The 15,663-nt window shown below is 50.0% G+C and overlaps 1 protein-coding gene across 1 annotated transcript; it reads right to left on the bottom strand.

Annotated features, from left to right (window-relative positions):
* Positions 1-126: 126 nt before the first annotated feature.
* Positions 127-7,400, bottom strand: mcm3l (MCM3 minichromosome maintenance deficient 3, like; the record flags this gene model as incomplete). Its single annotated transcript, XM_084443886.1, has 17 exons — positions 127-334; positions 800-869; positions 959-1,038; positions 1,136-1,236; positions 1,556-1,696; positions 2,056-2,206; positions 2,340-2,466; positions 2,725-2,899; positions 3,285-3,493; positions 3,610-3,741; positions 4,051-4,204; positions 4,368-4,476; positions 5,746-5,984; positions 6,263-6,393; positions 6,480-6,688; positions 7,098-7,210; positions 7,329-7,400. The coding sequence occupies 17 exons, from the start codon at positions 7,398-7,400 to the stop codon at positions 127-129; spliced, it is 2,421 nt and encodes an 806-aa protein (XP_084300012.1).
* Between the last annotated feature and the right edge of the window lie 8,263 nt (positions 7,401-15,663).

Below are 15,663 nucleotides of genomic sequence, written 5' to 3'. Positions count from 1 at the left end.
ATGAATATATACAGGACCATTTTCATGCTCAGATATTTTATTGAAGAGTTCATGAATTGTGCTGTGGTTGACATCATGTAATGGCTTTAAAAACCGTAGATGACCAGATCGGGCATACTGCAGTCTTTAGATAAGGAAGACCACACCCTCTGACATCATCACCTGGTTATCGTCCTGCATGCGACCCAACAGCTGATCGATCTCCGGCCCCTCAAACGGGTCGCCTTCACCTTGTGCACCCTTGTTGACCAGGGTCAGGAGCTCCGTCACGGCGACAGATTGGGACCGCGTGGTCTTAAAGGCATTCAGCAGTGCAGCCTTGAAGGCCTTCAGCCTAGGTGGGGAAAGACACAGAACACACTGAAACATGAGGCAAACCCTGGAGGAATATACAGTGGATTCCATTCAGCTCACTACATACATACACACAGTACTTGTATACTTGTATATTCTCTGTGATGGCACCTGGGCTATGGAACAAGCTTCCTCTGAACATCAAGTCCGCCACCACCCTGGACTCTTTTAGAGCACAGCTTAAAACTCACCTCTTTGTCACAGACGATCTATAATTTATGTCCTTGTCTTGTGTCTTAAATGTAGTTTCATTTTGTGTCTCTGCAGTCCATTGTTTTTGTTTGTCTCTTTTTGTACCCGGGCTGCGCCCCGGGCTGATGTAACAGTTGGTTGGGGGGCGCATTATAAATAAAAATAACATAACATAACATATACATGCATGCAATAATCTTATTCACCACAAGTGGTCAGTAGAACCCAACAGTTGAGGGAGCTCTGCCTTTACCTGTCCTGGCTGATGTCAGCCTTCTTCCTCAGGGTCTGAGAGACGGGCTTGGGTTTCAGACTGGCCTGGCCTGGGAGGGAGAGAGAGATGGGGGGTAATGTGGGGTCTGAGACGGCCCTTATGAGGACATGCCTGCAGTGAACAGCACTCAAGACTCACTGTGTTCCTCGTCCTCACTGAAATCATAAGGGTCAGCGTCCGTCACATCCATGTCATCCTTAGACACGCGGGCACGTCTCCTAGTCACAAAGGAAAGGAGACAAGGAAAGGTGGCCATTGAGAGTGACTCAGATCAAGCCTCTTTCACACGGTCCTGCCATCTCTCCCAGGCCAGACCTGGTGCTCCTCTGGCTGACTGGCTCCTGGCTCTGGGACTGGCTGAGATCCACGTCCATGCTGTCCTCTGGATCCTTTCTCTTCTTCTGCTTCTCCAGGATCTAGAAAGCATCAGAGTAACAAACAATTTACACCTACTTTAGCTTTTCATAACACAACTGTTTTTAGTACTGGTACGGTCTTGTTGTGTTTTAGTGTTTTTCTGTTATTTGTTTTTTGCTGCAACAGATGAATTCCCCCATTGGGTATTAATAAAGTCATCCATCCATCCATCTATCCATCCATCCATCCATCCATCCATCTATCCATCAGCTGCAGCATGACCAAGGCCATTGTAACGTGCTGAACTCAGCGACAGTACAGTGAGCGTAGAAACGTGGTGGGGACAGTTATGGGATGGCTGCACATTACCATGGTTACCTTTTTAAAGTAGGCAAACTGCATGAGCTCGAGGGCGGCCTCCGCGTCTGACAGTTCAATGGCCTTGCTCATGCGGACTTTAGCGTGGGCCGTGGCCAATCGGATCATCGTCTCCAAGGCTCGAGCGGTCACTGGTGTAGTCTGCGGACAAAACGCCCGTCAATTACATTAACACAATTACACTAATAACATTGCAACCCTAATCACTACCAATTTCCATATGTTACTTTGAGGGTAAAAAGGGGAAGATGGGAAAGAGGGATTTACACTGTATAAATGATTTAGTTAAGATGGTACAGATGGTCACAGTGCATATCAAATCATTTATATTACTTACAGTATGTGCTTAATTGATTGGTCTTGTCTGGCACAATGGAACCAATGGACTGTTCACAATCATGCAAACCCCACCCACCTCACTCCAAGCAGACTAAACCAAACCGTAAAGTAATTGAAAGGATCTCAAATTGTTTTTCGACCCAGGTCTGACTGCGACTGACCCTGGCTGTTTCGGAGTTGACTTGGTCATGGCTGCGGAGCTTGGCATATTCCTCGGATATGTGGTCGGAGGCCTCCTGGGTAAGAACCGGCTTCACCATCTTGGCCACATGGATGTACTTTCTAATGAACTCCATGGTGACCACCTTGTCCCTGAAACAAGAAAACACACACTGCAGGATGAAACTAGCAACACCACAGATCTATCAGATTAGGGATTTCAGTGAGGATATGATATGAACGCTTAGACTGTCTTAAAAAGACAGTGGGAGATTTAATTGGGCACTTTTTCTTGCGGTGCCCATGGAGGAGATTGTCTTTCTTCTCGTAGATCTGTAGCTCTTGTTCGGCTGCCTCCGTGATGTTGGGGTCCTCCGTGGCGAACACGTCCACGGTGCTGCCCAGGGGCATGGCTACACGACGCACAAGGGGCAAGAGAAGAGGAGGACACACTTCAGACGTGGCGTCGCCGTCCTCGCTAGCGTCAATAACATAGCAGTGGTCAGGCTTTATTTGGATTTGGTTCTTGCTAAGGCTAATTCATAAACTAACTCATAACTCATTCATAAAAACAGAATATTTAACTATAAAAAGTTATCATGCAGCTTTAATACAAATTCAGTGTCATGTTTGTGCTGTGGTTCTGGTTCCCGGTTCTGTCTGGTCCTAACCGGTTCCCTCCTGTTCCCCGGGGGCCCGGTACCGGTGCATGCGCAGCACATGCTCAGAGATCTCCTTGTCGATCTCCGGGTCCATCTGGTCCAGCACGATGAAGAGCAGGTCAAACCTAGACAGCAACGAGTCCTGGAGCCCGATGTTCTCCATGGGCGTCTTATACTGGTCGTACTGGAAAAGGGAGAGGAGGAGAGTCCACAACCTGGTGGTCACACACCTGGGGTGAGTTCAGCCCGGACAAAACGTTGCAAAAGGTTTATTGAAACGGAAACAGTGGCGCATTGAACACGCTGTGTTGCACAAGCGTTGCAGCTATGGCAGCCACAGTAAGAAGATACAGCAGGGTTTATATATCAGTCTGCTAATTGGGTAACACCTCTGACACAGTCTGTTGCACACCGTTTCAACCCAGAACACGTAGAAAAACGGTGCAAACAGTTCAGATTGAACTCACCCCCAGACACCCTGAGGAAAGCTGTATGTTCACCCTATAACGGTGTCAGTTAGTGCCACCCCACCTAAACCAGTGGAAGGAGTGGGAGGCTGTAGACCTCACCCTGCCGTAGACGGGGTTAGCGGCCGCTAGCACGCTGCAGCGTGCATTGAGCCTGGCCTGGATCCCCGCCTTGGCGATGGTGACTCGACCCTGCTCCATGACCTCGTGGATAGCCGTGCGGTCCATGTCGGACATCTTGTCGAACTCGTCGATGCACACCACCCCTCTGTCGGCCAGGACCATCGCCCCGGCCTCCAGCCGACGCTCACCTGAGACAGGCGGGGGGTGGGTGAGGGTTTGGGGGGCGTGTACCAGATGTTATCATTCACAAGAAAAAAAGAATGTTAACTGGCCAATACAAAATCCCATCATGTGAATACACTACCAGTCTCCGTGTCTGTGGTCACAGCGGCCGTCAGACCCACCCCAGACGACCCCCGTCCTGTGGTCGGTATGGCGCGCGGGGCGGTGAACAGGACGTAGCGTAGCAACTGGGACTTGGCCACTGATGGATCACCTGACCATCGGAGAGAACCGGAGGTCGTTAATGCCGAGATTAGAGGGAGAACCAGCAGGTTCGCATTAGACCAATGAGGAATCATCCGCATCAAGACGGCCTTCTCTGGATGGATAGATGGATACGTAGATGCTTTATTGATTAAGGAAATTTGGTGTTTCAGCGATGGAGTTACAGCAAGGTTGGAAAAAAGATACTAGATATAGAGTAGTAGCATAAAAAAAGGAAGAACAAGGACTACATCCATATGTACAGCATGTGTACTGTATACTGTATATTAGTCAGTCACAGGTTGGTATAATGACTGACCTATCAGCAGTATGTTGATGTCACCGCGGATGCGTGTCCCGTTGTCCAGGATGGTCTCGTTGCCCCCCAGCAGCAGACACAGGATGGCCTTCTTTATGTACTCATGACCATGGATACTAGGAGCCAGGGAACGACTCAGCTGCTCAAACACATCCTGGGATGGTCATAGAAAACGGACAACTAAGATAAAGGATGCTTAAATATCCTAATATTAAATGTGAGCCAGGACTGTATCATTTTTAGAAACCCCCGAAAATTTGAGTCGAATAATACATTAATAGGACTTTTGATGATCAACCACAAAAGAGGTTGCTTACTTTCGAATGGGCTTTACAAAACCTCTTAATCTTGCTCACATCATCAGCTGAAAAGGTTGGCACAATCTCCTTACTCATTAGTTTAACATTATTGGCCAGCAGAATAGTCCTGTATGGACGAAAGACAAGGCAAACAAAGTTATCATCATACCACTTAAACCTAGCACAGCACAACAGCCATAACCCAAGAAGACAAACTGGCCACTCTATGGACAGGTAACAAATTATTGGACACTGTTGGAGTAGAGCTTCAGATTTAAGAGTACCCAACCCCTCTCTCTCACCTGACCCCTCTCTCTCACCTGAAGTCTCAGATACCCGTCTCTCTCTCTCCCTCACCTGAAGTCTCAGATACCCGTCTCTCTCTCTCCCTCACCTGAAGTCTCAGATACCCGTCTCTCTCTCTCACCTGAAGTCTCAGATACCCGTCTCTCTCTCACCTGAAGTCTCAGATACCCGTCTCTCTCTCTCTCACCAGAAGTCTCAGATACCCGTCTCTCTCTCTCCCTCACCTGAAGTCTCAGATACCCATCTCTCTCTCTCCCTCACCTGAAGTCTCAGATACCCGTCTCTCTCTCTCCCTCACCTGAAGTCTCTGGCTGCGTTCCGAATCGCATACTACCCTACTATATAGTATGCCAAAACAGGATGTAGTATGTCCCAATACATAGTATGCCACATGCAGTATGGCAAAAAATACCAGGATGTCCTACTACATCCGGTTGTATTTTGCAGTATGCAAGCCAGCAGGCTTTTCTGGCTATTCTGACCCACAATCCTGTGCGCAGCGTAAATGTGCGTCACATGTGCGAGTTGTGACAGCTGTAGACGAATGTCGCGTTATGGACAGCGACAGATGTGGGCAAATTTCAAGGCGCAATGTTATGACAAGGTAGTATGTCCCAATTGGATGCCAACTGCTTGCAAAGTACGTACTTTCTAAGGGCAGCTGTAGTAGGTACTGGTAGTAAGAAGTAGAAGTATGAGATTCGGAACGCAGCCTCAGATATCTCTCTCCCTCACCTGAAGTCTCTGATACCCGTCTCTCTCTCTCCCTCACCTGAAGTCTCTGATACCCGTCTCTCTCCCTCACCTGAAGTCTCTGATTCCCCATCTCTCTCTCACCTGAAGTCTCAGGTACCCGTCTCTCTCTCTCTCTCTCTCCTGAAGTCTGATACCCGTCTCTCTCTCTCTCCCTCACCTGAAGTCTCTGATACCCGTCTCTCTCTCTCTCTCTCACCTGAAGTCTCAGATACCTGTCTCTCTCTCTCTCACCTGAAGTCTCTGATACCCGTCTCTCTCTCTCTCACCTGAAGTCTCCGATACCCGTCTCTCTCTCTCTCACCTGAAGTCTCAGGTACATGTCTCTCTCCCTCACCTGAAGGTGCCGGAGGTGAATCCTCCCTGTTTGGCGGGCAAGCAGCGGTATACGCCAACCAGCTGCACACGGTCACCTGGTTTGACCGTGTCCACCAGGTCATCGTTGGCGATGATGTCAACCGAGCGGGGCAGCTGGCCAGCCGGCGCTTTCTCTGGCATTTCCTGGATGGTCAGAGTCTGGTGGTCCTTATAGGTGCACAGACCAAACTCCGTCTCCAGAGGGTTGTTCTCCTCATCCTGGAGAGAGAAAGGGTTAAACACACAGAGAGCCTCTGCTTCAGGTGAAGTACTGACTGCCAAGTATCTGTAATTGACAGACCATCTATTATTATTAGGGCCCCGAGCACTGGCGGTGCGAGGCCTTATTAAGATTTTAAGGATTATTCTCCTCCTTCTACCTTCTTCTCCCCAAAGAAAATGCCTTTTTGGCGGCCTAAACATCGCTGAAAACGCAGCATGAATGAATGAATGAATGAATGAATCTGAGACATGAGTATGGCCTCTGCAACACATACCTTGGTGGGGTATATGGCACTGGAGGGGAAGGCATCAAGCGAGGTGAGGTCTGTGTATTTGCGCTCTAAGGTCTTCTTAGTGGCAGGGCAGTAGTGCACACTCCTCATGATCTTGGGACGGACGAGAGAACCTTCAAGAGAGAAAGGCCGGTATCAGTTCTGAAACATCAAGATGCAGCAGAGCATTGTACGGAGAGAAAAAAAAAAGTTGTCTTACACTTGGTAACGATTCCCTCCACACAAACCAGGCTTCCAAGATGTCGAGCAGTGAGGGTACGTGGGGACACATGCTTTGTGCCAAAGCTGCCCTCGAACCCGATATAGAACTCCTCGAACTGCTTGGTGTAGGTCGCATCTATGGAAGCTACCAGATCCTTCAAAGCTCTTTGGAACGCCAAGAGTTCACGGAATGAGTCTTTCAGTAAGCTGAAAAGGGTGAATAAAACACCACCACATTGAAGAACATGTGCACAGTGAACCTGGCATCCCTTTCACCCATGGCGCATGTCGTCAGCATGTACAGTTGTTGAATGTGTAAGTGGTGTGGGGTTTTACATGTAGGCCTATCTATAGAGCCAGCATATAGACCCCATCCTATTTTTGTTTGGTCCAAAATCTCAAGTCCGCCCCTCACCCTTATTAGTTAAGTTGATGAGTTACTTAAAGTCATGGAGAATGAGACTGTGTGCACCTTTAAAAGAATGTGATTACCTTGTAGGTTATTAATCTTAACAGATACAAATCACTGCCTTATGAATTATGCTGTTTAGATTTTGTTTCCCCAACACAAGATGTACAGTGGGCTAGCTCAAGCTCAAATCTTGAGTCCACTCACGCTCTGGCACGATTCTCGTTCCTCCTTCGCAGGTCATTGATGTTCACTATGAGGCGACATCCGTTTTGAGAGACCATACTTCTGACCTTCTCATGATAAACACCTTGGTCTTGCTATTAGAATGAAAAGGAAATAAATGTGTGATTTATTGCTAGATTTCCTCATCTCTGTCAGGTACGTCAGCATATAAATTACATGATAGGCTTAAACAAATTTTTGCAGCATATTTACATCATCATCCAGAAAATCCAGGTACTCTCTCTGTGCCTCTCTGAGCGCAAGATCCTCAAAATCGCCGTCCATCTCAGCAGGTGCGGCTCACGCGTGCTACAACCTTCTAGCCCTGACTAGTTAACTACCAGGCTGCCAAGTGGTCTCTACGCCGAAATTATCCTAATTAGCTCACCTGCACAGGTGATGGGCGTCCACTTAATAACAGGCCGCCCTACACAACCATCCATGGGCGTCCAAGTCCACTGCGGGCCGTCGTTACTGCATTTCTAATAATCAGGCCTACCGCAGGCACGTTGCCACCAGAGGGCGCTGCTGTAATGTTGTATGGAACTCAGGCACAGAGAGCAGCTGTCCATCATTATGTCTCACGAGGCTACATCACTTATAGGCCCTACACCCCGAATCCATTTCAGAAAAGGTGCGATCCCTGGGATGCGAGGGAACAATTAGATCGTGTCTTGCATCTAAATTATTACCATAATGTCAGTATTGATCGTAACATTTCTGAATGTCAAGATGCATCCGAGTTGTTGTGAAATTAAACTATGCTATGTGATGTGAAACTACTGTGGAACAAGGATGGAGGCTGGTTCATCCTGTCACCTACAGTAGGCGGAGGGCAGCCAGGAGCAGCTTTCACAGTGTGCTACTGGGTTGGTGCAACATACAGCACCTAACAGCTCTAGGCTGGAAATGACGTGCTCCTAATACGAAAAAATACGAGTTGTATCCTACCCAAATAATTAACAACCCCTTTTACAGGCTTCCTCGCTCGCGCTTGTTCACTGTTCGCGTGACGTCAGGTTGGTGACGGAGAAAGCGGGAGGCAGTCCGAGCGCGTGCGCGCGCGAGACGCGTGCGTGACCACCACAGCGGGGCGCGAGCTCCTTCAGTCACTGCGGCGACTGCGTAACGGCAACATGGGTGACGGTTGGGTTCGGGGGATTAGTAGTAACGGATATTAAACCACTGGAAATGGCAGAGAGGTGAGGATTTAAATATATTTTATTACAAAATTAAGAAGCATATCCGATGCGTGTAGCGTCTAACTGGGAGCTGGCTAGCTGAGGGAAGCGAGTCTGAGGTAAAAACGCATTAGCGAACCTGTCCGTTTCAGATGACCGTTGGGTTGGTTGGATATTTGTTTTTACGAGGTATTTCTTTGGTTAAATCCGGATTTGAGCCCGGTAGCTTACTGCGTGAAGCTAGACTTATTGGCCCGACATTGACATCTCATGGGTCTGTGGAGGCTGTATGGAACTGGGGTTCCTCACGTTGGCTTCTGTCTGTCTGAGACGAGGCGAGACTGTGGTTCGTATTATACCAGTTAGCCATCACCTATCCAGCGGTGCCTGAGGTCTACTTCACCTGCTGGGTCCATGGAAGCCTTGCCAGGCTGCTGATGCAAGCTGGCATCCGAGAGTGACACTGGATTACCGATAACTTGGCGGTTGTTTGAATAGATAGCCAACAAGCTAGCATAATGTCAAGTAACTAAGCTTCAATGAGCATTTGTGTATTAGCTAGCTCGGTTAGCTCAGCTCAGATACCCTCCCCACGATGAGGCGAGTACCAGTTTATCTGCATGCTCAATCCTCACATAGACACCTGTTTTACTTGCATATTCAATCATACCGATACATCTGCTACTGTTGTCTATAGGGTAAGATATGTCTCACAAAATAAGCATGGATTATACACTATAAATATGATCCAGGACGCCAAATTCCTTCCTTCCGACCCCAGCAAGTCCATCAGGTCGATTTAATAATGTAGCTACCCATGCAAATCACAACTGTCCTTGTCTTGAGGGCTGTCGAGCTTTGAATATGCAATTAAGTCATGTTTATCAAACATTGCTGACGACTACGTGGGTCCTAGTCGGTCAATGTCGACAGCGGGCTGGAGCTGGCAGACCTGTGTCTGTCCATGCATGTCCCTGGCCACAGCAGCCCTGGTGGGTGAAGTGGTCAAGTGAATGTAACGGTATGGTTTGCGTGTCCTGCTCGGAACCCAGTCGAGAGATTGAGATGATGCAATTTAGCAATATTTTATCATTGTGGGGTTTGGGAGATAAAAAATCTCAGAGGGTCTTTTCGAGGACCTATTTTGTGAATTTGGAATGGACACGCGACAACAATAACTTCAACTTGTAAGAACCATCACGGTTTTCGCGTGCTTTTTCAAGAGTGCAAAAACATCCATGCCTCCTTCTTAAAAGAGCTGCAGAAGTAGCGCGATGTGTGTTTCATGGAAACCCGCTATACGCGCACAGCTGCAGATCCCTTCCTCCTGTAGGCTACCCTCCTCCCCGCTGTAGCGGCCCTTCCCTGCTCCTCCCCGCTGCGGGTAGCTATCATCATCTTTCAATGGCAGCAATGCACCTGTCGTTCTCCTCCTATAGCCAGGCTCTCGTCGAGACAGCCTGGTGTCCTAGTTGTAATATGCAGCTGTTTATGCGATTATTTCCGCAGGACGCCGATGTGCACGTGCTGCACAGTAGTTTTAGTATCAGTAAAGGACGGATATGGACAGTCAGGCGGCGGATGCTATCTCAGTTCGCACACCCAGGGGCCTATTTGGGCAGACGTGTGACGAGGAGGCCGTGCTTCAGACACTTCAGCCCCGCTCAGCTGACATTCCATCCAAGGAGTTGAACGGGGGGGGTTGCTACTTGTGCCACTAAACGTGGGGTAAAATATTAATAACCCATGGTTTATTAGGCAACTGGACTCACATGTCTGTCATCTTTCATGGTACCGCATTATGTACAATCACATGGATACATGGCGTAGTAGACTTATACGTTCAGTTCAGGTTCAGTCCATTGCTGGTTTATTGAGCCTTGAGGAGTGTTGGTGTTAGTGTTTTGCCAGTGTTGAAATAACAAAGTAGCGAGTCAGGGCTGTATTGAGAGTGATACATCTCTGGAATGGAAGCAATCTCTTCAAAGTACTGAAGTACTGACACACAAGCAAACACACACTGGGGTAATAGGGCTTTTCCCTGCTGTGCCGGAGGATGGAAGTCGACCTGTTCAGAGGGTTATGGTCATAATCATTGTTACCTGTGACCATGCCAAACTGCTCCATTGCGCTTCATAGAAATCACAAAGCATCCCGACCGTGGCTACTTACGACTATGCGCGATTACATAAGTGACCTGCGCTGCTCCTGAGAGCTGTGATCTGAGTCATACTGTTGTAGGGCTGCTTTAGCCTTGAACAACCTCTTCTCTGCTGTCCCCCTCCTTATAGCATTAATGCTGAGCCACACACACACACACACACACACACACACACACACACACACACACACACACACACACACACAGAAGGACTCTAAAGAAGTGAATACAACCAACTGATTACAACGCAGAGCAGCCTCTGTAATCAGACCAATGTGTCACATTTCAGACTCCTATGCTGTGTGATGTCATGCCTCAGGAGAGTTGTGCATGTCACTCCTGTTCGGACCTTGAGCCCGCATTTGTTCTCAGCAGGGAAGTGCGGCGACGACAATCAATATCCGGACCAACAGTAGCGCCTGGAGGGCGCCGGGGTGGACGGAATACGAGGCCTCGGCGTTCCGGCATTCCGGCGTTCCCGTTTTAACCCACCGGGCAGCTCTCCGCTCCCCCTCTCCATCGTTACCCTCGTCTGAAGCCATCAGCTGGCGTCCTGGCGCGGCGGGAGACCCGAGCGTGGGTCGATGGCCTGAGCAGGGAGCGGTGGGGCGTGGCGGAGGGAGGAGGAATGGAGAGAGAGTGAGAGAGGGAAAGATGGAGGAAATGGAGATAGCCTAGAACTGATGTATGGAGAGAAATGAGAGAGAGACCCAGATGGGAGATCATTGACTGCATGTACTGTAGGCAGGTAGAGTGGAGCAGTAGGGGAGGGTGCAGACAGAGAGAGAGAGAGGACGGTCATGAATGGTGTTTTGCACTCGACCTCGTTCCTAAATTAGATCTGCTACTCCTTTATCGTGCTATTATTAAGTGCTTTGGTCTTATGGTTGTACCTTGATCGCTGCTCCGTCATCATGGCAATAAAGCGTGTTTGAATTTGAGCGGAGATGGATGCTTATTGACTGGCCTTTCCAGAGGATGGAGGAGGGAAAGAGCAATGGTGGCGTATTGACCGATGGGGAGGGGAGGGAGTAGAAAGCGTCTCCCTCTAATAGGATTAGTGTGTAAATGTGTTTGTCTGAAGAGCTGTCTTTGGAGACCCCCTATTCTGTGTGTGTGTGTGTGCTGTGTGTGTGTGTACTGTGTGCATGCATGTGTTTGTGTGTGTCATATGTGTGTATTTGGGGACCCCCTAATCTGTGCGTGCACGCGTGTGTGTTTGTGCACGCGTGCGCATGTATTCTGTGCATTCAGGGGGGCACCTGGAATGGAGCGAGGGATGGATGGGAGGATGAAGAGAGTGTTGTGGAGGGTATGAAGAGGAGAGAACAACAGGCGTTGAGCTGGCAGAGGGTCTCTCTCACGGTTCTGGCCTGGGTGTGTGTGTGTGTGTGTGATGAGTGTGTTCTCAGTGCTGCACTTGATGTTAGAACACGCCAGGAACTGGCAGGCAGGCATTCTGTGTGTGGGTGTGTGTATCTGCTATGTATGCATGCGTACGTGTGTGTGTGTGTGTGAGTGGGAGGCTGATTATAGCTTGTTTGTTCCTGGGGTGCCAGATGAAGCCAAGAAGATTGGTGTAGGGGGATGAGAGCGAGAGAGAGGGGGGGAGAGAGAGAGAATAAGAGAGGGAGACACAGAGAGAGAGAGAGAGAGAGAGAATGAGAGGGCACGTCATTGACCCTCTCTCCCGCCCTCCTGTGCTCATCCTCTATTGAGTATCCCCCCCTCTGCTCCCTCCCTCTGTCCTCCCCCACCATGTGTCCCCTTTTTAAACCACAGAGGAATTTTATTCCCTCCAATCTGTCCCCCCTGCCTCCATCCTTCCCCGGCCCCCCACGACTCTATTGAGATGCTATTGAGATGTCAGAAAGCTCCAGAAACATGGCTCTGTTTGTGTGTGTGTGCCTCTCTCTCTCTATCTCTCTGTCTCTCTCTCTCACACACACACACACACACACTCTCTCTCTTTCTCCATCTCCATCTCCCTCTCTCACCTTCTGTCCATCTTACCTCCGTCTCCAGCCGGAGAGCAGCCTCTCCCAGTGCCCTCGACATCTCTCCCTCAATCTTTCCCTCTCTCTCTCCCACTCGTCCTCTCTTATCTTCCGGACTAATTTCCTTTACTTGCGCTCCCTCGCCTGCTATCTTTTATCTCTCTCTCTTTATCTTTCACCCCCCCCCTCCCTCCCCGGTTTCACTCCTTCTCACCCTCCTCCCAGTCCCCTGTCCCTGGTGTGTGTGTGTGTGTGTGTATGGGGCGAGGGGTGTGTGTGTTTGTATGGAGAATTAGTGTGACACCTCAGATGGACTAATATGCCCCCCCCCCTCGTCCCTTCACATCCCCATTCACTCAATCATCATCTCTTTAAGTAATTGGGTAACTGGCGGTTCAATTCCCGCCTCCTCCTTTCCACATGTCGAATTGTCCTTAGGCAAAGACACCGAACCCCAAAATGCTCACAGTGAGCAGGCTAGCATCTTGCATGGCAGCTGCTGCTATTGGTGTGTGACTGTGTGTGTGTGAATGGGTGAATAGAGAGAGAGGGGATCGCAAGGTACCCGGTTCGATCCAAGCTTCCGGCGTTTCCCGAACTTCCGGCGTGTCCTTGAGCAAGACTCTGAACCCCAAAATCGTTCACGTGCGGCACGGTGGCGTGTGGTGATCTGAACGATGGCTGCCCACTGCTCCTGGCTGCCCCTGGAGGAGGACAGCTTGGATGGGAGAAATTCAGGGAGCAATTTCCACCGGCGACACCTGTTGTGTGTGTGTGTGTGTTGTGTGCCTTGTCGCAGTCACTGGGTGCATTGTGTGTCTGACTGCATGGCCAAAATAAAGACCCTACTGATTGATGCATGTTAGACCTAGAGTAGTTGAAATACTCTTCAAATGTTCTTTCTTTGTTTTCCAAATGCTGTTACAAGAGCTTCTGAAAAGTATCGCCTTTTAGCCATGGGGTAGAGGACGGTTTTATGAGCCATTCTGTTTTTAGAATAGTCGGTTAGTCGATTTTGAGCAGGTTAGGTTACTCGACCTGACAATTAGTCGTTATTTCCATCCCTACTCATTAACTCCCTATTAAGGGATAGGGAGGGAAAAAAAACTTAAACCAATCACAATCGTCTTCAGCGGAGCAGTTGCTAGGTCGTTGTTTCGCGTAGTCTGAATAGAATCTGATTGGGCCAACAACATATTCAGTCGCCGCGGATTGGGCAGTAATAAACGAATGACGAGGCGTATCCCCAAAACCTAGCCTACATGCATTGAGTCAGATTGTAACCTGTAGTCAGGACTCCATGGTGATCTCCGATCGATGCCTTCATCCTCCCATGTTTCCCTCACATCATTTCCCCCTTTTTCTCCCATTGACCGCTCTCTTTTCAGCTGGCTCCGCACCTCTCCTGCTCCCCACTCCAAGCTCTCTCTGTCACCCTGTCATGTCCCATTTACTGCTCTGCTCAGCGTGTGTGTGTGTGTGTGTGTGTGTGTGTGTGTGTGTGTGTGTGTGTGTGTGTGTGGGAGACGAGCGAACCTAAAAGCGCTACAGTGATGCGGTCTTATTCTCCAGACTCCAAACCGCGCGCTGTAAACAAACAGTTCTGAATCGCATTAGTTAATATGTTCTAATCATCTTATTAGCCACCGCCGGCTCTCTGGAGAACATCTTACCCCTTCCTGTTAACAAGCAAGTTTCAGGTTGTTGTTTTTTGCATAATGACTCTAGGCCTTATACAGTTCCCCACGCAGGCCGCCCCAGCTCTGATTGACTGGTGTGTGATGGGGGGGGGATTTGAGATGTCATCAGACGGCGTTGCTGGCTGACGGCCTGCCCATGTCCACTTAGCCTCCGCCATCACTGGGGCCTGTCTACAGAGGCCATTGATAGTAAGGCTGACAGTTTGATTAAAGGCACAACAGCAACCCTCACGAACACACCCACGCACACACACACACACGCGCGGGCTCACGCTCACACATATCGGCAAGAAAATGAATGTGCAATATTAGTGTGTCGGTGTGCGAATAGAAGGTAGTCCTGAAGGAGATTGCTTTTGTGTTTCAGACAAGTTTGTTGTGTTTGGTATAATATCCTTCACTTTTTGACAGGCGGAGAGATTGTGAGTGTACAACAGCACTCTGTGTGTACAGGCCAGTGTGGGTGGAGCCAGGGAAGAGTGCGACAGCGACAGCCAGGCTTAGATGGAGGGATGGTGGGGGGGGGGGGGGATAAAAGGAATGACAGCGGGGGGCACAGGCAGTGTGGGGGGGGGCCTGAGAGGTCTGTTTTAATTAGCCTCGCCGCCATTGAAGAACCTATCAGCCGGGGGGTGGGGGGAGACTTGCACACCTACACACACACGCGCGCACGCTGTGACAGCCTGGAAATGAGACACGTCGGCCCATTAGCGGGGCGGGGTGGAGGGAGGGGGGGGTGCAGCGGAGCGGAGACGGGGCGGCGGGGGGGGAGGCAACTTTCATTTGTAGAGAATTAAACCAGTGCCCCCTTTTCACCCTTCCTCATCCCCCATCCCTCCATCCTGCTTTCTTGCCTCCTCCCCTCTCACCTCGCACTCTCTCACCTGCCAGTCAAGGCCTCCTGCGCTGCATGCAGATAACCGTGGAAAGAGAGAGGGAGGGAGGGAGGGAGAGAGTGAGGGAGAGAGAGAGTGACGGAGGGAGGAAACGATCGCAGACAAAGAGAATACGGAGAGAACCAGAGACAGAGAAACATAGAAAGTGACAGGAGGTGACGATGCGTCTGAGCAGATGCCAGGAGGAGGATGGAGGGAAGGAGGAGGATGGAGGGGAGGAGGAGGATGGAGGAGAGGCGGAGGATGGAGGAGGATGGAGGGGAGGAGGAGGATGGAGGGGAGGGGGAGGATGGAGGGGAGGAGGAGGATGGAGGGGAGGAGGAGGAGGATGGAGGGGAGGAGGAGGATGATGGAGGGGAGGAGGAGGATGGAGGGGAGGAGGAGGATGGAGGAGAGGCGGAGGATGGAGGAGGATGGAGGGGAGGAGGAGGATGGAGGGGAGGGGGAGGATGGAGGGGAGGAGGAGGATGGAGGGGAGGAGGAGGAGGATGGAGGGGAGGAGGAGGATGATGGAGGGGAGGAGGAGGATGGAGGGGAGGGGTGTGGTCCACTGTGGTGACATGTTGGTCGTGACGCCGCGTGTCAGTCACCCAGATTACTTCCTGTCCGCCAC

This window comes from Borostomias antarcticus (genome assembly GCF_949987555.1).
Source record: "Borostomias antarcticus genome assembly, chromosome: 10".
In the NCBI taxonomy this organism is placed as follows: domain Eukaryota; kingdom Metazoa; phylum Chordata; class Actinopteri; order Stomiiformes; family Stomiidae; genus Borostomias; species Borostomias antarcticus.
Note: the sequence above shows the minus strand (reverse complement) of the source record. Positions and strands in the feature narration are given on the sequence as shown.